At 35.3% G+C, this 23,942-nt stretch overlaps 1 protein-coding gene across 1 annotated transcript; it reads left to right on the forward strand.

Annotated features, from left to right (window-relative positions):
- The first annotated feature begins 6,943 nt into the window (after positions 1-6,943).
- LOC133305958 (uncharacterized) lies at positions 6,944-17,000 on the forward strand. The gene is made up of 7 exons (XM_061506225.1): positions 6,944-7,474; positions 7,749-7,889; positions 7,999-8,364; positions 8,738-8,980; positions 9,743-9,835; positions 15,762-15,962; positions 16,049-17,000. Exons 1-7 carry the CDS (start codon positions 7,124-7,126, stop codon positions 16,259-16,261), a joined length of 1,608 nt encoding a protein of 535 aa, XP_061362209.1. The 5' UTR covers positions 6,944-7,123; the 3' UTR covers positions 16,262-17,000.
- Positions 17,001-23,942: the final 6,942 nt, after the last annotated feature.

Here is a 23,942-nt window from a genome sequence, read left to right on the forward strand (position 1 = left end):
AATTTCAAAATTATCCTTAGTGTCTAAGGATTGCCGACGATGGGTCGTACAATACTTTACTAAAATTTTGAAATTATTAAGATTTAATCTAGTGAAATCTGATTATCCTTATCCGATGGGGCTTCAGCGATAACCATTTCACTAATAAACCCACAAATGGAGCCCGCAGGTTTTAAAATTATTTAATTTTTAAAACCTTCGCCCATTCAACATTTTTGTTTGAGAATTTTCATAAGCCCTGTCGAATTTATTGTTTAATTTCAAAATTATCTTTAATAACTTAGTATTAAGGACGATTGTCGTACAATACTTTATTAAAATTTTGAAATTATTAAGGCCCAATAAAATCCAATCATGCTTATCTGTTGGGCCTCACATGATTATTTTATTGATAGGCCCACAATGCGCCTGGAGGTTAAAATAATTTCTTAATTTAAATCTCCTCCCATAGATATTTAAGTCCAATCTAATAAAATCCAATTATGCGTATTCGATGGGACTTCACATGATTATTTTATTAATGGTCCTATAATGCGCTTGAAGGTTAAATTAATCTCTTAATTTAAATCTCCTTCCATTCAACATAAGCAACATTTTCTAATTTCCAAGAATTATTTAATTGAGAGTATCCTTTGTTCGATTTCAAAAACTATATAAGAGCGCCGATAAACGTGCACTAAGCTTAACATAATTTTGAAAGCATTAAGGTCCTGAAATCCGGTCACTTTACGTCAGCGTGTACTCCAAACAATCATGATACATGAATGTTGTATGCAGCGTGTGTTATTCCATGACCATTTCAGAAAAACCCACAAATTACTCGCAAAATAAAAGAATTCTCTTAGGAAATTTTCTCTAATTATTTTTCTAGTTTTAAATCATCCAAATAGCTGACTTAATTATTAATCTAGATTGCAACAATCATAATAATTATCATTTATGAGGATAATTTGAAATCAAAATAATTTCCATAACGATTATTTGTCTTGATGTTAATTATCCAAAATTAATTAATTCAATTATTAATCTAGATTTTTAATAAAAATCATAATAATTATTAATTAATTTCTTAGGAAGATTTAACATCAAAATAATCCCATAATAACTATCATACTAGTCGAAGAAGACATAATAGCTATTATGCTCAAGCAATCATACAAGTTATGCAACAATATGGCACCACCTATTCTATATGGCATGTTATCGCAATAAAGCATGTTATCAATCATATAATTTATACCAATCAATAAAAGCATTAAATAATAAATCATAATTACTTTAATCCATGGCCTTCCTATTTTAAAGAAAATAAAATTAAATAATACAACTTTGGAATTCGACTTTCGCCTAGCCTATAGTATCTGTCTCAAGCCCCTTTAGGGTTTCCATGGGCCCAAAAGCCCAAAGACCCAATCCTTTGGCGAGAAACTCTAGGACGCGAAAGAGGAACGCTAGCCGTCAGGTCTGCCGCGCCGTCACCCGAAGTCAAATCAGGCTGAAACTCCAGGCGAAGGACCGCCACGTAGAGACGAATGCACCGCCGCCGGAACCACCCAAAAAGGTGGTTGGACGCTCCCTCACTCTCCCATTCTTTTCCGGAGAGTGGCGGCCACTCTCAGAATCTTGTGGAGGCGCGTGGTGGAGCGTGGAGTCTCTTATTGCGATGATCCACCCACCGTTGCGTTCGTCTTTCCTTCCTCTTTCCAACCATATATAGATCGCCCCATTCCGAGATGAGTAAGTCCTCGAAAAGTCTCCGACAGTGCTGACTGCGCATCTTCCTCGCGATTTCTCGATCTTGAACTTTTACAAAATATTGAAAAAATACACAGAAATTCCAAAAATAAACAAAAACAACAAGGAGGAAACCTAATCATATGGGATTAGCCTCCTTGTTACAAATCGAGAAATACACGAGAGACCCTAACCATGGATTAAAGCATTTTTATCGATTAAAATTTAAACTTTTACGAAAATGAATTATAAAATACACATGCTAGATTCATACCATAATCCTAGAACCCTAGGTGCCACATTTCAAGAAGCAAAACTAATTACATGAATAGTGAAACTAGATTCACATACCAATGTACAGCCAAGGCTCTGATACCAATTGAAGGAAATCTTAGATTTATGCGGAAGCGGTTTAGGACCTAGTACATTGGTATGCTTACCGAATCATCCTTGTTTCACAATTACCTCTTGGTGCGCAGGTCTCGTGTAGAATCTTCCCTTGTAGGATTCCTCTTCACGAACAGCTCACCTCAGCGCCGTAGCACGAACAACCTCCTTGAAGCTGGACTGTGGCAAATCTTCCAAACTATCTCTCGATGAGGAAGGGGAAGTGTGTGGGCACTGATTAGATTCTGAGCTTGCCTCTTTCTCACAAAAAAGACCTTGGAGGCTGATGACTTAAGAGGTACTATTTATATGGGTTCCAAGAAACCCTAGTTCATTGGGCTCTAGGTTCCTTGGGCTCTTCTCATACTGATAACCCATTTGGGCTTTAGTAAAAGAGCAAACCCAACAATTACAAGTCTGGTCTGACCTATATTTAAAAAATAAAAGCCTTGGCTAGTCTTATTAGCTTGTTTAAGTCCATTTAACATTCAACAATTAAAAGAATAATTAAAATAATATTATTTTATTATTCAAAATTATTAAAATAATAATTTTATTGATTATATTTTAAATAAATAATACGATATAGGCCGTCCTGTAGGCTTATAGCCCGTCATGTACAAAAAAGCCTATAGTCTATTTTCTAAATAGGTTTTTTTTAAAAGCCTAGGCATGTTCTATTTTACTATTTATAATAGGACAAGTCTGGCCTAATATAGGCTAGGCCGTAGGCCCCTGCAGGCCGGCCTAGCCCATTTACACCCTTAATCCCAATGCTTGGTTCTAAGGCATCGGCGGACCTGTTTAGGTGCAAATATGTGCAAGTGCACACATAAATTTTTGGAAGAAAAAAAAGAGAGAGTATATTTTGAGTCCTCAACAAAAATTAAAATTACAGGGCCCAATTTAATCTCTTTAAAAAAAAAGTTGACTCTTGGTCCCTCTGAATTCCAAAATAGACCCGAGTAGTCGAAATCGTGATTCCTCTGAAATTCAAAGAAGACTTACATTAGTCCCTCAAAACGACTAACATGGGTCTATTTTGAAATTCAGAGAGATCACGAGTCAATTTTTTCTAAGAAATTAAATTGGGTCCCGTGATTTTTTTTAAGGTACTTTATTTCTGTAGTAAGTTCAAGTTTTTTTTTTTTTTTTTTTTTATATTTTTTTGTATATGAGTTTGAAAAAAATAATAAAGAAATGGAAATAGTTAAATTAAGGATTGAATGAGAAAATATTTAGAACTCCTATAACCTATAATATTTAATTAGTTAGAGTATATGTTATATCCGAAATATTTTAGATATATCCGTCACATCACTATTAGACTGATACAGTTTATTGATAACGTCCCATATTAGTTAGAAATAAATTAAGTAAATATTATAAATAAATAAAAAAACTACATTAACTTTTTATGTTAAGAGATATTAAGCTCATTATTATGGTTTGAATGTTATTTTTCGATCCATTACTGAAGGTGTGGCTTATCACTTTACTCATCGATAAAGGTTTCTTTTGCTTTATGCACCCTTGAATGCCTCATGTTAAAATTCTAATTTATTATATTTTGTGAGATAACATATATTATAGGAAAAAATATTTATCCTTTTAAAAGATGGTCATTTTAGTTAAAATTAGTATTTTTTATTTAAAATTTAAATGAAAAAACACTAATTTTCTCCTCCCATGATTTTTCATTGTGTATTTCTTTCTCTCTCTTAAAAAGACATAATTTTATGTCCTTCAAAAAGACAAACATCAAATCATATATTATATTGAGTTTAATATTTCTCCAGTCACTAGAAATAAAATTTATTTTAAATAAGCCAAAATGACATTATTTTGTGTTGAAGAATTAAAAAATTATAATGAAAAAACTAATATAACCCTAGATCAAATTAGAATTACAAAAATATATTTTTCTTAATCTTAAAATGATATTGTTTTGGGGTCACTAGAGATAAGTTATCTCCATTTACTAGAGATACATTAAACCCATATATTAATTACAATTAATGTTATTATATGATTTTTTAATATATTCATGGATTCATCCACCATCAAATTAAAGGGGCAGCTCTCACAATTATTATGTGATTCTAATGCTAAGTGTATATATATATAGGCAAAATGATTTCTGCAGTTGCTGTAAGCCAGGATCCGCGTTCGGATCCTAGGATCTGCTGTCGGATTTTTTTATTTTTTTTAAAGCTGTGGGACCCACTTTTCTGTGTCAGTAGCAGATAACACTGTCTACGGCAGCTGCAGAAATGTTAAGCCCATATATATATATATATATAGGGAAAAATGTTTCTGCAGTTAATGCAGATAACTTATCTACATTTATTCCCAAAACGACGTCGTTTTGGTATTGAAATCTTAAAAAATTATAAATATAAAGACTATTATAACCCTGAAATAAATTAAAATTACAAAAATACCATGATTTTCGTCCCAAAACGACGTCGTATTGACTTACTGCAGATAAGGTATCTGCAGTAACTGCAGAAAAAGCGAACCCATATATATATATATATATATATATATATATATATATATATATATAGGGAAAAGTGTTTGTCATTTTAAATGACAAAAAGTTATGTCATTTTAAGAGAGATATAGACACAGAAAATTTGAATTTTAAATTAAAAAAAACCACCCACTTTCTCTCTCCCATGATTTTCGTTTTTCTGTGTCTATCTCTCTCCTAAAATGACATAACTTATGTCATTTAAAATGACAAACACCAAATCCATATAAATATATATATATTAAATTAATTAAAGATGTTGTGCTACTCCCTAAGTAATTAAAACTATATAAATATCTCAATATTAATTAACTTTTAAGCTCATATTATAATAATAAACTATAAACAATATTAATGTAAAGTTGCACATTGATGTACTCATGTAACAAATTAGTGCCTATAGCTCAGTACATAGAGTTTTTCTTTTCTTTTTTTGGTAATGGTATTTTTCTCTTTACTAAGTGGCTTTATTAAAAAAGAAAAGATAAAAACTTTTAATCCTTACACATCAAAATTTTTAACAGAACATAGCCAAAATCGAATTAATGACAAGTAGTTAACAGCGTGTAGATGCAATGATTCATTAACGAGAAATTACCATTCTTCCCCAAAAGAGAAAAGTATAAAATAAAACTCTAACCTCTGATATTTTAAAATAATTTTTTAATAAATTTAGTAATTATACATACATTAACTCTTAATTTAATCCAAATAATCAACATTTAAATTTATGAAACAGTTTAAAGATAAATATATCTTACAACTGTTACATTTAACAAATAAACTCATTTCAAAAGCTTTTTTTAATTCTTTCTTTTTGTTGACATAAAAAATTCAAGAGATGCGTAAATTAATAATCAAAGAATTTATGTATCAAAAAAACAATCAAAGAAATTAATCTCAAGAGTGGATAACTTTAGGGAGTGCATAATAACCTTCCCGAAATCATTTTTTTTATTTCTGTTTCCGTGAACAGAAATGGATAGGAAACTCGTTTGGTAAAATCGGTTTATTTTTATGTTCCCGGATGAACCGGTTTAATTTTTGTGCTGGAGAGCAGAAAAAAGAATCAAATTTTTTTTGTTTTTTTGTTCTCAGACACAAAATGAGAAACACTTATCTTTCTCAATCACTCTCTACCTCTACCATCATCGCCACCACCATCGTTCCGACACGACTGTAGCCACCATCATCGTCGCCGTCATCGTATCACTAGTGCCGTCGTCACCACCCCTCACCACCGCCACCATTACCACCACCTCCACCCATCACTACCATCATGCCTCTGTCACCATCACCATAACTACCTCCGCTGCCACCACCACCTCCACCCATCACTACCACCATGCCACTGTCACCATCACCATAACTACCATTGCTGCCACCACCACCACCACCATTATTATTGTCACCATCACCACTAGCGCCATCAACCACCACCACCATCATCGCAACCACTGCCGTCACCGCCACCATCGCCACCACTACCACCACCACGACTCCACCACTACCATCACCATCACTGTCACCAATCACCACTATCATCACCACCACCACTGTCACACTACCGTCACCAACCACCATACCCACCACCATTGTCGCAATCATTGTTGTCACCTCCACCACCACCATCCCCACCACTGCCGCCACCATTACCATTGTCGCAGCCTCTGCCGTCACAACCACTATCACTATCTTCACCACGTCACTGCCACCACCACTACCGTACGGCCGCCGCCACCACCACCATGCCACTCACCGCCACCACCACCACAACCACACCATATGGAAAGGAAAGTGATGATTCGAATTTTTTTTATATTTAATAGAAATTATTTTTTATTATATTATTTGTTGTGTTATCAAACACAATTCTTATTCTCGGAAAAAAAAGTAAAACATGTTATCAAACACATTTTTTTTTCTCAAAAATTGTTTAAAGACATAAAAATAGAAAAAAGTTATTTCTTTTAAAAAACAATGCTAAGAAATAAAATAGATGTCATGCATATCCTTTACGGTAAGTGTGAATGTCAGATGCTGCTGTAAATTGAGTCAGTTCCGGTTGTCCTACAGCTCCCGTGTAGAAGACACATTTCAAGTCAACGAAGACCGCCATTCCTACTATGACACGTGTCAATACGTCCCACTCACGAGGGGAATGCGTTTTTGATGCATCAGATATACCATATATCAGTCCAAAAAAAAAATATATATATATATATATATATAACGGAAAATACTTAAAAGATATGGATAAAATTTTCTTCTCTTAGAAAAAAAATATCCATTTGGTTACATTCGATGTACAGAAGAATAATTCGATTAATTCCCTAATTATCCCAAAAACCGGTTCCCCAAATGGATCAAATCGTTTGAATAATTTGCCGAGCAAAAGAAAAAAAAAATTACTCCTCGATTCCTCAGAGAGTGAACCCGGAAATTCCCCCCTATTTTTCAAAACTCATGTCGCCTATTCGTCGTTCCCTGTGTTTATTTATGGTGCCATGGGTGTTGATTATTATAGGGTTAGGGTGTGGTTCTGGGTTGGGACATGCTCTGAAGGTGCCGTTTAGAGTAAACGACGTGCTTCCCGTTCTGCCACGCGGGATATCATGGCCTGTTCTCAATAACTTGCACAGTGCCGTTGATTTGCTCCCTTATTTCGTTGGCTCTGTTACTCCCACCAATGGCTCCATTCAATGGAAAGGTGCTTGCTTTTATGATAACAAAGCCAAACTTCAACTCACCATGCCTCACAATGATGATGATCATGATGATGAAACACCTTTGGGTGGTGCCATTCTCTATCTCAAGGTTTCCACTTTTTTATTTTTTTTTGGAAAGTTTTGATTTATTATTTTAAGAGAATAATGTTTATCTTGCAAGATAACTTTAACTTATGTATTTACATGAAAATGAAAGTGGGTGAGACTTGTTTTTGATGTTTCTCTATTCTTTCCTCAGATGACTTCACTCTCTTGCACATGAGTGCTGAAGATAAAGTTATTTTCATATTATAGGAGAAACATTAATCTCTAATTTTTTAAAATAAAATAAAATAGTTGTTGTTGTTGTTGTTCTTTTACAGACAGAGGCTGCACATAGCTGGACATGTATGGATCTATATGTGTTTGCAACACCTTATAGGATTACATGGGACTATTACTTCTCTTCACGAGAACATACCTTGAAGTTTGACTCATGGGAAGAGCCTGCTGAGTTGGAATATGTATTTATTTATTTATTTATTTTTATTAGTTCTATATTTTGTTTAAATCTTATGGTTGTGAATTGTAATACAATTTTGAAGTTGTACTTTTTGTTACTGAATTGAACAGGTGAAGCAGCATGGCGTTTCTGTGTTTCTGATGCCATCTGGGATGCTGGGAACGTTGCTTTCTCTGATTGATGTTTTGCCTTTATTTTCTAACACTGTATGGGGTCAGAAGGCTAACCTAGAGTTTTTGAAGAAACACATGGGGGCTACGTTTGAGAAACGCGGTGGGCCTTGGCGTGCGACTATTGATCCTGCAGATGTTCATTCGGGAGATTTCTTGGCTGTGTCGAAGATTCGTGGCAGGTGGGGAGGTTTTGAGACACTGGAAAAGTGGGTGACTGGTTCATTTGCTGGTCATACTGCAGTTTGCTTGAAGGATGAGATGGGTGATTTATGGGTTGGTGAATCTGGGCATGAGAATGAGAAGGTATAAAACATCATGAAGTTGTTCTAAAATGATTCATGTAATCATGTAACCCTGAGGTTGGTGTTGTGTGCACGTGATCCGGAGGTCATAAGTTTGATTCATGTAATCAGCCTTTTGCAAATGCAAGGTAAGGCTGTTTATTTTAGACCCGCACAACGGGTCTAACCCTTCCCTAGACCGTGCACATAATAGTAGTTTTATAGCATCAGGCTGCCATTTTTTTAATTCATGTAATCATGTAATGCCTGGTGAACTGGAATTTTTATAATTGCTTCATGGTTGCTGAGGGTGGTGACTCACCTCTGTTTGATTTTAGTTGATCATAGCAGCATAAAACAGGATTATCTTATCTTCATGGTATGTCTTTGTGCAGGGTGAAGAAATAATAGTGGTAATTCCATGGGATGAATGGTGGGAATTGGCTCTTAAAGATAGTTCCAATCCACAGATTGCCTTGCTTCCCCTGCATCCAGAAGTGCGTGCAAAATTTAACTCCACTGCAGCGTGGGAGTATGCTCGGAGCATGTCTGGCAAGCCATATGGTTATCACAACATGATATTCAGTTGGATTGACACTGTAGCTGACAACTATCCTCCACCTCTTGATGCTCACTTGGTATTAAACTTTTACTTATTACTTATTAGTTAAATGTATAGTAATTCATAAGTATACAATTGAACCAGTGATTGTGTGAACAACATGCTGTTTTCCTCAGTAGACTACTGTATATTTTATGAAATAATTAAATTTGAACTGATTGCTAAAGCCTTGAAGGTAATTTGAATTGTAAGTGGAAAACAGCCTGGGGTAGAAATAGTTAGTGTTTTGGCTTTAGAAAGCAACCTACTGTTAGAGAGACACAGAAAAGTAAGATGAAAATAGGATGGAAGGACATTGCTGGCATTAAGGGTTTTGGTGATGTTTCACTTACTGCTTTGATAGTGATATGTACATGTTCTTTTTTCTTTTTTTTTCTCTCTCTTAGAAGGGAAAGGCTTTGAGGGCGAGCCTTGGAGCAGCAGTAAGGTTGCTCCTTGTGATCGAAAGGTCACGGATTCGAGTTTGGGAAATAGCTTTTTTGCAAAAATGCAAGGATAAGGCTACGTACAGTCGACCCTCCCCCTACCCTCGCAAGTTGGGGAGCCTTGTGTACTGGGGGTTTGCCCTTAATGGAAAATCTTTGTGCATTCTTCCCTGTATTTCTGCAATTCTGAATCTAGCAGCTCATGAAGCAACTATTCCCTACCCTCCATTTGCCCCTGTGCATCTCAAATACAAAAGAGACATCAACTTAAAAAGTGTGTTTATTATTAACTTGTAGGTTCAGACTTGAAGTGCGATGGAGGTCTGATTCTGAATGGCATGTTCTCTGTGCAGGTAATTTCTGTCATGTCTATGTGGACTAGATTGCAGCCAGCTTATTCTGCAAATATGTGGAATGAAGCATTGAATAAGCGGTTAGGGACTGAGGTATGTCTTGGCGATGGTTTAAACCTTCTAGTGTGGTGAAGAGCATCCATTTGATCAAAATATTGTAGTCTTTCTTTATTTCTTTTTATATATAAATAATAAAAGGAATTCATTAAGAAGTTGATAATTCTTTGAGGTTTAGGTTTTCCAATGACCTTATAGTTTGTTTCTTGTTATTAGCATATATGGAGTTTATTTTAGTAGCTCAGTAGTTGTTGTAGTGGGCTCTATGTATGTACATATTGTAATGGGCCTTATGGTCCCTGACTGTAAGAATATAGTCCTAAGTGAGCTTACTGTAGCTTTGGTGTACAGGATACGTGTCTCTAGTTTGTTACAACAGATCAACCGTTGTGTAATAGCTTTATATACAGGACAACACATTGCATGTACCCATCTATTAATCAGAATAGAAAATACACGTTCACATTCAGATCTTTCTCTCTTTCTCTTCCTTTCTCTCTCTCACTTTCACTTTCTATCATTTTCTATGATGGTATCAGAGCTCTCTTTGAGGGCCTGATACAAAGATCTTTCACCATGTCTTCCGCGTCGTCAACACAGCCAAGTCGCGATGCATCAACGCACAACTGTGATGCATCAACAGATAACAAACCTCCGTCATTGTTCAATCATCAGATCTGTGTAAAGCTCACTGAAACGAACTATCTACTTTGGAATCAAATAGTAGATCCGGTAATAACCTCTCATCAGCTTCACTCTTTTCTTGTTAATCCTAAAATTCCGCTTCAGTACCTGTCAGAACAAGATCGTATTGGAGGCATAGTGAATGCTGAATATACAACATGGTTACGTCAAGATCAGATGTTGTTATCGTGGCTTTTTTCAACGATTTCAGAAGATGTAGCAAATGAAATTGTTGGAGTTCAGTATGCACATGAGGCCTGGGAGAAAATACATAAATTCTTCCATGGTATGATGAAATCCAAGTCAAGACAACTCAGATATGAACTTCGCACTATCAAGAAAGGTGGAAGATCAGTTTCTGAGTATCTCAAACGCATCAAATCCCTATGTGATGAGCTTAAAGCGATCAGAAATCCTTGTTCAATAGAGGAGCAAACTGAAATCATTCTGGATGGCCTACCAGCAGAGTTTAATGCCTTTGTAGCCTCAGTGAGAGCAAGAGAAAATCCTTACTCTGTTGATGATTTAAGAGTTGAGCTTTTGTCACATGAAATGATGTTAATGAAGCAGAATGAGGCTCTATTGTCAGAATCAATGTCCGTTGATGTAGCACAAAAATCCTTTCAAGTCAATAATCAGAAAGATGCATCTATGAACAGATCTGCACTTGCTGAAGTTGATCTCAACCAGAATCAAACCACAAGCATTCAGAATGACTATAGCTCAAATGTAAGAGGAAGAGGCAGAGGAAGAAGTTTTGGCCGAAATTTTAGAGGAAGAGGTCGTGGAGGAAGAAATGTTCAATGCTAACTTTGTTACAAGTTTGGTCATCAAGTACAAAGTTGCTGGTATAGATTTGATGATAGCTTTGTTCCTACAATTCCTCCACCTGAAGAACCTCAATATTTCAATTCTTCCCCTCCAGTTCACTTTCAGAGGTCATTTCAGTATGTTAGACCTCAGATCAATCCACCACAAGCAATGCTAACCACTACTCAGACACAGAATCTGATTCAGCCACATTTCAATCCTCAGATTAATGCTACCTCTCTAACTCATCAAGGCCAAGGTCTTCTTCCAACACCACCAACCGTTCAAGCACTGGAGTGGTATCCAGATTCAGGAGCCACTCATCATGTCACGGCCAATCCTAATAATCTTTTGCAAAGCACTCAATTATCTGGTGCTGATCAAATTTTCTTAGGAAATGGTCAAGGTTTGCAAGTCAAAGCCACTGGTTCTTCCTTCTTTTCTTCACCTTTGAAACCACACACTAATTTACATCTTCGCAATTTACTTCTTGTGCCTTCTATAACCAAAAATTTGGTCAGTGTGAGTCAGTTTGCTCGTGACAATGGAGTTTATTTTGAATTTCACCCGTCTACTTGTTGTGTTAAATCCCAGGTATCTCATGAAGTCCTTGTGGAAGGTACACTGGGGACAGATGGCTTGTATCGCTTCAGTGGTCTTCAACTTTCACATTGTCCAAGTCAGCAGCTTGCACTAGACTCTAGCTCTAGTAATTCTGTCTTACTTTGTAATTCTGATCTTTCTAGCTCTAGTTCTACTTCATTTACTGGCTCCACTCCAACTTGTATACAGAATAGTACTTCTGATTCTCAGAACCTGTAGTTTCCAATTACATGTACTTCTTGTGGCATTGTCGCCTAGGTCATCCTCATAGTGAGGCTCTGAAAATTGTACTAAACTCTTGGAAGCTTCCTATTCCTAATAAAACTGACTTGGATTTCTGTTCTGCTTGTTGTTTGGGTAAATCACACAGACTTCACTCTCCTTCTTCTAGTAAGACATATGATAAACCTTTTGATCTAATTTATAGTGATCTTTGGGGTCCAGCTCCCATCAAATCCACCATGGGTTTCACCTATTATATTTCCTTTGTGGATGCTAACACCAGATTTACTTGGATTTATCCATTAAAACTAAAATCAGAAGCCCTGCAAGTCTTCACACACTTTCAAGCCCTTGTCCTAAACCAGTTTCAATCTACCATCAAGGCTCTCCAAACAGATTGGGGAGGAGAGTACTGTACATTTCAACAGCTTCTAAAACAGCAAGGAATCACTCACAGAATTACTTGCCCACATGCCCATCATCAAAATGGGGTTGTTGAAAGAAAACACAGGCACATTGTAGAGACTGGATTAACCCTTCTTGCTCATGCCTCTCTCCCAATGAAATTTTGGGATCATGCTTTTATTTCTGCTGTGTACTTAATAAATTGTCTTCCTACAGCAGCTCTGAACTTTGAAGTTCCCTTCACAAAGTTAAACAAGACACCTCCTGACTATAAATTCCTCAAAGTGTTTGGGTGTGCATGCTTCCCCTTTTTAAGACCCTATAATCAACATAAACTTGACTTTCGAAGCAGTGAATGCATATTTCTTGGATACTCACCTAATCACAAAGGTTACCAGTGTCTCAGCTCCAGTGGCAGAATTTTCATTTCCAAGGATGTCCTTTTTAATGAAACCAAGTTTCCCTACTCCTCTTGGTTTGATTCAAAGCTTACAACAACATTACCCACCAATTCCTTCTCTGTGTCCAGCTCCATTCCTCTAGTTGAATCATATAAAGCTTCTAACACTGATTCTGCCATTATCCCTAATGCTAGTTCTGCTGCAGATACTACTTCCCAGAATATTGTTCAGCAAACTGACTCAACTGACTCACTCATTCAGTCACCAGTGTCTCCAGACTTGAATACAACCCCTGCACACTCCCCTGGTCAGTCATCAGCATCTCAAGCCTCACTTGCAGCCTCTCCTTCTCCTTCAAGTGCTTCATCCTCCTCTTCCATTAGTTCAGGTTCTGAATACATCCATTCAGATTCTAATGTCTTAATTTCTCCTCCCACTCGTTCTATTCTCACACGCTCTAAAACTGCCATGAGACCTCAAGTTTTTCTTACTTCTCTTGAACCAAATTCTGTTAAGCAAGCCTTAACCAGCCCCAATTGGCTCCCTGCCATGGAAGCAGAATTCACTACTCTTCTCAATAATTCTACATGGACCTTAGTTTCTCTACCCCCAAACAGAAAAGCCATAGGCTGCAAATGGGTATTTAGAGTGAAGGAAAATCCAGATGGTACTATCAACAAATACAAAGCTAGGTTGGTGGCAAAAGGGTTTCATCAACAAGAAGGTTTTGATTATAATGAAACCTTCTCCCCGGTTGTTAAACCAATTACTATTCGAACCATTCTCACTATTGCTATCTCTTTTGGCTGGCCCATTAAGCAATTAGATGTAAATAATGCCTTCCTAAATGGCATTCTTGAGGAAGAAGTGTACATGAAACAACCTCCAGGCTTTGAATCTTCTGACAAATCTCTTGTATGCAGGTTACATAAAGCTCTTTATGGCTTAAAACAGGCTCCAAGAGCTTGGTTTGACAGACTAAGAGGGGCCTTACTGCAGCTGGGTTTTTTAGCAAGCAAATGTGACCCCTCTTTGTTCTTTTACAGAGGACAGTCTCAGTGTGTGTTTTTACTGATTTATGTGGATGATATTATCATCACTGGTGGTGATTCTCTGTTTATTCAGTCTCTTATCCAGCAGCTGCACTCTTATTTTGCACTTAAAGATCTTGGAGATTTAGATTACTTTCTTGGCATAGAAGTGAAGAAGCTTCTTCAGGTGCCTTGTTGCTTTCCCAATCCAAATACATTCGTGATCTGCTTCACAAGGCTAAGATGGCTGAAGCAAAAGGCATCTCCACTCCTCTTCCTTCAGGGTGCAAACTCTCTAAGCATGGCTCCAATTACTTCTCAGATCCCTCTTTCTATCGATCAATTGTTGGGGCTCTGCAATATGCTACTCTCACTAGACCAGAAATCAGTTATGCTGTTAACAAGGCTTGTCAATTTATGAGCCAACCTCTTGAAGAGCATTGGTCTGCTGTCAAACACATTCTTCGTTATCTAAAAGGCACCTTGTATCATGGAATGGTTCTTAAACCATCTAATCCCAGCCAGCTGTTCACGGTTACTGCATTTTGTGATGCAGATTGGGCTAGTGACCCTGATGATCATCGTTCAACTTCGGGAGCTTGTGTATTCTTTGGTTCCAATTTAATATCTTGGTGGTCCAAAAAGCAACACCTTGTTGCTCGATCAAGCACAGAAGCAGAATACCGCAGCCTTGCTCTTGCCACTGCTGAAGTCCTCTGGCTCAAATCTTTACTTCAGGAACTGAATATTCAGTTTTACACTCCACACATATATTGTGATAATATGAGCACTGTTGCTTTATCACACAATCCAGTCCTACATGCAAGAACCAAACATATGGAATTGGACATTTTCTTTGTTCGTGAACGAGTTCTTGCTAAAGACGTTTTTGTCTTCCATGTTCCAGCTCTGGATCAGATAGCTGACACCATTACCAAGAGTTTATCAGCATCTCGTTTTGCTTCTTTGAGAGACAAACTCACGGTTGTGGACACACATTTGTTTCTCCACCACCCCGGAGTTTGAGGGGGGCTATTAGCATATATGGAGTTTATTTTAGTAGCTCTGTAGTTGTTGTAGTGGGCTCTATGTATGTACATATTGTAATGGGCCTTATGGGCCCTGACTGTAAGAATATAGTCCTAAGTGAGCTTACTGTAGCTTTGGTGTACAGGATACGTGTCTCTAGTTTGTTACAACAGATCAACCGTTGTGTAATAGCTTTATATACAGGACAACACATTGCATGTACCCATCTTTTAATCAGAATAGAAAATACACGTTCACATTCAGATCTTTCTCTCTTTCTCTTCCTTTCTCTCTCTCACTTTCACTTTCTATCATTTTCTCTGACTTGTGCTTTTCAATAATTACTAAATATTCGAAATGAAAATTCTACATGCCTTTTAGTTTTAGTTCAGAACTTCCTTTTTCATATTGATGCAATGTTGTTCTATAGGGGCCTTCTTCACAAAATGCTTTGACTTTGTTTCAATATGTAAATGTTTTGATCAAGTGTGAAATCTTTCAAGTTTGTTAACCTTCTGGATTTGGCATTTTGTGAGTTATACGTCTGTGATTATATAGGATATGCTTGTTTTGTATAAATTTCTTTTAAGTTTGTATTTTGCTCTTTCCTAAGGATTAAATGTTTAAGTAGTTCCTCATGGGAAAATTATGCTGAAGATATCACGGCGTTCAATTTATTTATTAGAATGGCAGGAACGCTGGTGGCATATTTTGCTGAACTATACACTGGTTGTTTCTTTCATAGTTAATGGGATCTCTCATTTTTTATGCTTGCAGGGTTTGGATTTGCATGATATTATAGTAGAGACTGAGAAGCGTGGGATACCTTTTGATCAATTACTCACCATTCCAGAACAAGATGAATGGGTATACAGTGATGGGAAATCAACAACATGTGTTGCCTTTATTCTTTCAATGTATAAAGAAGCTGGAGTTTTTGGTCCCATTTCTAACTCCATTCAAGTAACTGAGTTCACTGTAAGTCATGATAATGTCTCTGTAATTGAATGAACAGTCGGACATTATAATTGCTTGTTCTAATGTTTCTGTGTTGTTATTTGCAGATTCGTGATGCATACATGCTCAGAATTTTTGAGGATAACCAAACACGCCTACCAAGTTGGTGCAACAATGAGAGTGACCGGCTTCCTTTCTGCCAGATTCTTGGCGAATATAGGATGGAACTTCCTGGGTATAACACCTTGGAGCCATATGCCAACATGAATGAGTACTGCCCTTCTCTTCCTCCAACTTATGATAGGCCTTCTCAATGTTAGATCCATCTTTTTTCCATCACTTGTTATTTTGAATTGCCTGTTAAATTAAACTTAAGGCATCAGCTACTTTGTTGTTGTAAAATTGTCTATAAACCACGGGTCACAACTCACAAGGCAATGTGTATCTACAGCTTGATAGTCAAGTATAATTAATATTAAAAAAAAAAACTGTAAAAGATTGTTACTCAATCTTCATGAAGACAAGCAAACTGCTTTACAGCTCGTATGGTGATGTTGAGTCGTTTGGCCTATATCTAAACTGACATTCACAAAGGAGAAACCAGAGACTAACATAACCAGGCAAATCATAATGGAGAGTTGGATTAGCTGAAAAGTGAAAACTTGTAATCTCGCACTCTCAGATCCACTGCCCAATAATGCAATAGAAATTGTGGTGGCTGCAATGGCAATACCTCAATACAGGTCTGTTATATTGCTTGTTATGCAGGTTCTGTCATCTGATTCTGTTGCTTGGTCTAACTAAATGCATAGTCTTCCTACTTAGTGAAGAGCGGTGTTTAGCTGATCAGAGGATATAAAGACAATAAGATTATGCTTGCAAATGATGATGGGGGGTTTTATTGTAGACAAGCTCATAGATAAGTGATCTTTGCAGTGACAGATGCACTATAAAATATATGAAAAATGGACAATGAACATGACTGATAATCACTTGAGCCTAGAGCTGCTCGACAACATGAAGCACGGCAAACAACCCTATGTAATTTATGTTTATGTCCAATCTACCAAAAACGTTTTGGGGAGAAAACCCTTCATTATTTCATCTTTTTATGTCATGATATGGTTCATGTGGTTCATCTTTGACTCGCAATTCCAAGATGGTTTTGATGGCACCTATTGAATAATAATGGGTTGACATATTTCTATCTATGGTTTAACAGCAAACGCAATCACAACAGTGTAATATTATCTGAAATACCTCTGTATCACTTATATTAATCAAGGGAAAAATGTTTCTGCAGTTAATGCAGATAACTTATCTACATTTATTCCTCAAACGACGTCGTTTTGGTATTGAAATCTTAAAAAATTATAAATATAAAGACTATTATAACCCTGAAATAAATTAAAATTATAAATACACCATGATTTTCGCCTAAAACGACGTCGTATTAGGCTTACTGCAGATAACTTATCTGCAGTAACTGCAGAAAAGGCGAACCCATTAACAATTACCCAGACTCAATATTGCTTTGCAACTACAGACTCCAACAGTAAAGCAAACTAAAGGCTACCAGAAAGTTATTACAGACTCTTACGGGGTGTTTGTTTCAAGTTTTTGAAGAGGATTACCGGTAATCATTCTTTGGTAAATGTAATTACCACGTTTGGTAGAAGGAATAAATTACGATTCCCGGATATCCAAGGATTACCGGTAATTTGATTTATAAAAAAAAGTCACTATTCAGATTACCAAAAATAATATTGTAATTCGGAATACCAATCATAATACCAAGCAAAAGGGAAAGCACAACAATAAATTTTGAGACAAAAATACCCCAATAAACATAAAAATCTAGACCCAATCTATCAATTACAAAAGTAAAAATAGTTTGGGGTTATTTTTGTAAAATAACCTCATATCTCAAGTCATATTTCGTTCTAAACCAAATATGGAATCAGTACTTTTTACCCAATATTCCCGGTAATATTTTGGCGAACCAAACACCTCTTTCGTAAGATTCCAAGTAAACTCAATTCCTACGGAATTCCCATTAATCATGATTCTCGGTCACCAAAATATTTCTCCTGTACCAAACACACCCTTAAGGAAACGAGTATACCACTCAATTTTCCCAGTTGCCTCTACAACAAAACCTGTTGCAGAGAACCCCTATCCCCTCTCTCCAAGATGATGAATATTTCTCTGCCCTTTTTTTGTTTTCATTCCCATTATAACTAACTTCCCATCACGTTCTTTGGCTCCCCAATTTCCTTTTGGCCATTCAGCAGCTGCCAGCTGTCCTCTATGCTCATGTGCGTAACTAACTTCATTTCTTTGCTTGTGCTTTGAATTATCTCCTCCTCTTCTTTACTGTTGTTACTTGGGTTTGGACCCAATAGCTGAGATCCCACCGAAACCTTCTGATTCTCTATCCCTTTGCTGACTTGATCCTTATTGTCTTGTTGGGCTGAATTTGCTTTTGAATTCCTTCTTTTATAATACTGCATAAAAGGCTCTAGTGGCCCATCAGGTTTTTCCGGAAAAATTTCGAGTCATAAAAAGGTTTTGTAATCGAATGATCTTTTAATAGTCTTTTGTCTTCTGCTTCTATTTTTGTTTTGTGTGTTTTTTTTTTAACTGAAAGAACACGTGTTTGAGTTGCATACAATTGAATTGACCTTTACTCCTTACTTTCACAAAGTTAAAGTAGTCTTGTAGATTGGATTTTCCCTTAGTTGAACGGGAGAAAACTGTCATCTTGAATAGGGATGTGCAAAATAACCAAAAAACTGAACCGAATTATGAACCAAATCGAACCGTCCCTTAAAATAACTGGTTTTTAAAAAACCAGTTCATGAACCGAACCGGTTTTTAAAGAACCAGTTCATGAACCGAACTGGTTTTCAAAGAACCAGTTCATGAACTGAACCGGTTTTTAGAACCAGTTTAAGAACCGAACCAGATTTTAGAACCAGTTTAAGAACCGAACCGTTTTCGAACCGAACTATTTTCAGTTCATTTTGAACCGAACCGTTTCCGAACCGAACCATTTTCAAACCGAACCAAATTGATTTTTATAACTTTATTTTTTAAATTTTAAATTTCTTTTCATTTCAAAAGAGGATCGACCCGAACCGGTTTCGAACCGAACCGTTTCCAAACCGATTTCGAACCGAACCGTTTCCAACCGAACCGAACAACTTCCGTACCGAACCAGTTTTGAACCGAAGCGAACCACTTCCGAACCGAACCATTTAAACTAATTCGGTTTGGTTTTCAAAAAAATCGGTTCGATTCGACCCATGCACATCCCTAATCTTGAACATAAACGTTCAGCTAGAATCGACATTGCCCCAAATTTCTAAATTCTAACCACAATTTTCGGGTATAATATAATGTTCAACAATAAGAAAGAAATGTTGGAACAGTGACCATTGTGCCACCGTTCCAAGACATTTTTACCTAAATGCCACGCCTACGGACTATTTTCCCAAACTGCCACGCAGGCAAGTTCGCTGGGAGTAGTAGCGAACTAGGTATCTGATGTGTCAGCTTCCCGGTGGTGCAGGAGTTCGCTTCTGACACAGGCGAACTTGGTTGCAATAAATGTTGACACCCATGCACAGTGCGCTGCCATCACCATTAAAATTTTTCTCACCTTTATTTTTCAATCCTATAACTAAATAATTTTATTTAATTCAAATATCTTAATTATTGCATAATTAAGATTTTATTTAACAACATTAAAATAATTATTTTCTAACTTACATTTCAACTCTATAAATAATATCAAACAATTAATATTATTAAATAATACATTAATATAAAGTACTATACCTAATAAGATTAACATACATATTATATGCCAATGTTCAAAATTTTCTAACCTATTTTTCAATCCTAGAACTATTATATAGTTTATTTGATTTCAATATTATTATTCATTGCATAATTAAAAAATTATTAAATAAAAAATTTAACATTAAAATATAAAAATATAACCTAAATCCTATAAATAAATAATACATATAAAACAATTTATTAAATAGATTAATTAAACTATAAAATATTTAACTACTAACATTAACATGCAATTACTAAACTACTAATATTACATTAATTAAAATGATAAACCAAATAATATGTCATCTAACCTAATGTTTCATCAACATTAACCCTAAAAATTATCTTAACCTAAATCTTATAAATAAATAATGCATATAAAACAATTTATTAAATAGATTAATTAAACTATAAAATATTTAACTATTAACAATGTAATTACTAAACTAATATTAAACTAATTAAAATAATAAAACAAATGATATGTCATCTAACCTAATGTTTCATTTTACATATAATATAATTAACAAAACAATTAAATAACAATAAAAAACTTAAAAAAAATTAATGAAATCATAAATGACTAACCTCAAATGAAGACAAAGAATGGAAACGAGAGAGAAAGAAAATTGAGAATGGAGGAGAGTGAGACAAGAAAATAGGAGGGGCTGAGGGGAGGGGGAGGGGGAGGGGGTGGGTTTATATAGGGCTGTGAAATGTAACCGTTACATCAAGTTTGCTGTCCCCCAGCGAATTTCGTGCATGTCAGTGACCTCTGTTGCATGCAAGTCACGTGACCTAACAGGTGAGGCATTAATTGCAACATAGGTCGCTGGAGGCTGTAGCGAACTACTTGTCCACCAGAAAGTTGACACATCATCATACAGAGTTCGCTACAGTCCTGGGCGAACTTGTTTGCGTGGTAGTTTGGAAAAATAGTCCGTAGACGTGGTATTTAAGTAAAAAAAGTCTTGAAACAGTGACACAATAGTTGAAACAGTGGCACAATGATCACTATTCCAGAAATGTTATTATCTTGATCGTAGTCTCTTAGCTAGAGGTGACAATGCCTTAATTGTCTCTATCTTTTCTTTGGAAAAGGCCCGTAGGATCATAAAAAGAAATGTTTCAAATTGTGCTCGTCCATGTTTGACCATTTGGCACTACGGAAATACTATTGTTACGGAACATTCTGATTTCTAACGTAAGACATGATGCATTGATGATGCCATGCGGATAGCTAAAACTGTAAACTAAGACAACAATAAATTTCTGTAGTACTTCAATTGAACATTGTAAAATCGAGGTTTCCAACTTTCCATTTTTGTTGCGCATGCAGATACCAATTATGACACCAATAGGAGGTGGCATTATGCCTATCTTATTATTGATGAAAAATGGTAAGTACTGAAGATATATAAAGTTAAGTAATGTTACAAAAATATATAAACTTCTGTAAGTGAAGGATGTTGTGAAATGGACCCCGTTTACAGTTCATGATGTCCCTTCTTCATTAATTAAACTAGAACATGACAGAAAAGCTGAGGTGTTAGTTATTAAGGTAAGAGAAAAAAATTCTCTTTTCAAATAGGTATTATAACATTCAATATAAGTCAACAGAATACATTATTATTGACTTCATTGCGTAAAGAAAAAGTTACATTCAAAACCATTTATACAATTGACACTATTTTAACATCACGAAGTATAAAAGAAAGAAAAAGTCTATTTAAAATTATAGATTATACAATAAAATGAAAAAAAAGTCTCTTCTTAAAAAAATATAATAAAATAAAATATAGATAACTGTAAAATTATTTAAAATAAGAGAAGAATTATACTTACAATTTCTTTTTCTTTGTAACACTTTACAATTATTTTATTAATTTGATTTTGATTTAATAATTATAAAATTAATAGTAAGAGATTGTAAATCTCTCCCATTAAGTAATATTTTGGAAGTAAGTTAGAAATTATCCGATCGTTACACTTTTAAGCTCAACCCACTAAGCTTCACCCACGTGTCAGAAGATCATGACAGTTGCCGCCGCCAGCATTGCTTGAATCTGTTCAACAACTCAACCTCGTTTTTTTCTCTCTTCTTTGAAATTATTTTATCTAGAATAAATATTTTTTTTTTATGCTCGCAAATTTCACGATACATGCTTTAATTCTTAGGCAATAAAAAGGCTTTTCGTAATTTTTAAGAAATTTAAAATAAACTCATTTAGTTAAAATTTGTGATCCCACACAAATTTAAAAAAAGATCCACATTAGTCTCTCAAAAAGATTAGAATGAATTCACTTTGAATTTTGTAGGGACCTCGAATAATCATTTTATTTGTTAGGGACTAAAGCGAACATCGTAAAATTTACAGATGACTAAAAAGATATTTACTCTTTTATCTAATTAAAAAATTTTCTTAAAGATAAAGGGTAGAGGCTGAGGGCGCCATTTGGAAAGGAAATTGATTTACAGAGTAAAACGATTTTGAAACTCATCTTAATTATTTCAGTGTAATTGATTCACCAATTTAAAGAAGGGATTCGTATTTCTCGTATTTTACAAAATAATTTTATCTTTTATACATGGAAAAAGTGTTTGTTATTTTAAATGACATAAAGTTATGTCATTTTAAAAGAAAGATAGACACAAAATAAATTTTTTAATTTAAATTTTAAATTAAAAAACCACTCATTTACTCTATTTCATGATTTCCATTTTGTTGTGTCTATCTTTCTTCTAAAATGACATAACTTATGCCATTTAAAATGACAAAGTGTTATTAAACCCGGCACGGGCATCGACCCGGTCTAGGTACTGGGTCACTGGTTGAACCGGTGGATCACGGGTTGAACTGGTTGACCCGGATACAGATATAAATATATATATATATATATTTAAAATATTTTCCATATCAAAAATAACTAAAACAAAATTCACTGAGTAAACTCAAAAATTACCTAATTATATTTTTATAAGTTAATAATTAATCAATATATTAATAGAAAAAAAAAATAGTGCCCTAGATTTGGCTTGGGAATTAATAAGTGTATGGTGCAACAATTACTTTCTTTTTTTTTTTAATTTTTTTGCTACAACAAACATTTGCCTTTGTTAGTAAATGTTACTAAGTTTAAAGCCCATAGATATATAAGCCCAAAAGTGAAAGAAAGAAGCATACAGAAACCACTTGGAAAGATCGGGAATCTATATTGCAATTTCTTATCTTCCCTCACCTTTCGTTTTCCACTCACAGCCTCTACATCTCAAGCTTTTCCATCCGATTAAAGACGACTTTTTGTTTTGCCGCATTGTTTCTTTACTTTACTTTGCAAAATGGCGATGGTTATTGTTTTTGTTGGTGTTGCTCCTGTTCCCTGTTTTCATCTTCCTCGTTCATCAGTTCTCCATCATCTCTATTTCATTTCTGCCACTTTTTTGCCGTAAGAGATAATTGCTTGTACCTACCCAGTTGCATAAATGGCTTCAAAATCGTTCCTTTTGGGGAGGGAGTGAAGGGTATGTTTCAAAATCATGTGGGTGTTGTTTGGATTACTGAAAGTTATGAATTTTTTTTTCTTCATTTTTTGCAAATGGGATTGTGCTGATGCATCTTCCACACGAACAAGCTACCCGTACCGGTTCATTAGACCCTGCGGGTCACCGGGTTCCGAAAAAAATCGGACAAGTTGCATGGGTCATAAGGGGCTAATTGCATGCCGGGTCTGATAACTAAACTGAACCGGTGACCTCATCGGGTCACCAGAACCCCGGTCGACACGACCGGGTCGGTCCGGGTTTAATAACACAGACAAACACCAAACCCTTTATTTATACATACACAAAAATATATAACATTTATGTGAATGTGAAAAAAAGAAATAGAAAAAAAAAAAATAAGCTTCATATACTTTTATGTATATATATTTTCGGATCTGGATTTTCTTATGTGAAAAAAATAATAATATGATCATGTAAAAAATCATAACTATATAAAGGTAAATCAATGGTAATAAAAGAAAAGAAAGAAACAATATTATAATAGATAATTACAAAATCATAACTATTAATTTACTTTTATATTACTATTGTGAACTTTTCAGATGACTATATCATATATTTTTTCACATTTCATAGAAAATTATCAT

The sequence above is a fragment of the Gastrolobium bilobum genome, unplaced genomic scaffold, assembly GCF_033153095.1.
Source record: "Gastrolobium bilobum isolate Gb01-03AN ecotype WA unplaced genomic scaffold, APGP_CSIRO_Gbil_v1 utg7173, whole genome shotgun sequence".
Lineage (NCBI taxonomy): Eukaryota > Viridiplantae > Streptophyta > Magnoliopsida > Fabales > Fabaceae > Gastrolobium > Gastrolobium bilobum.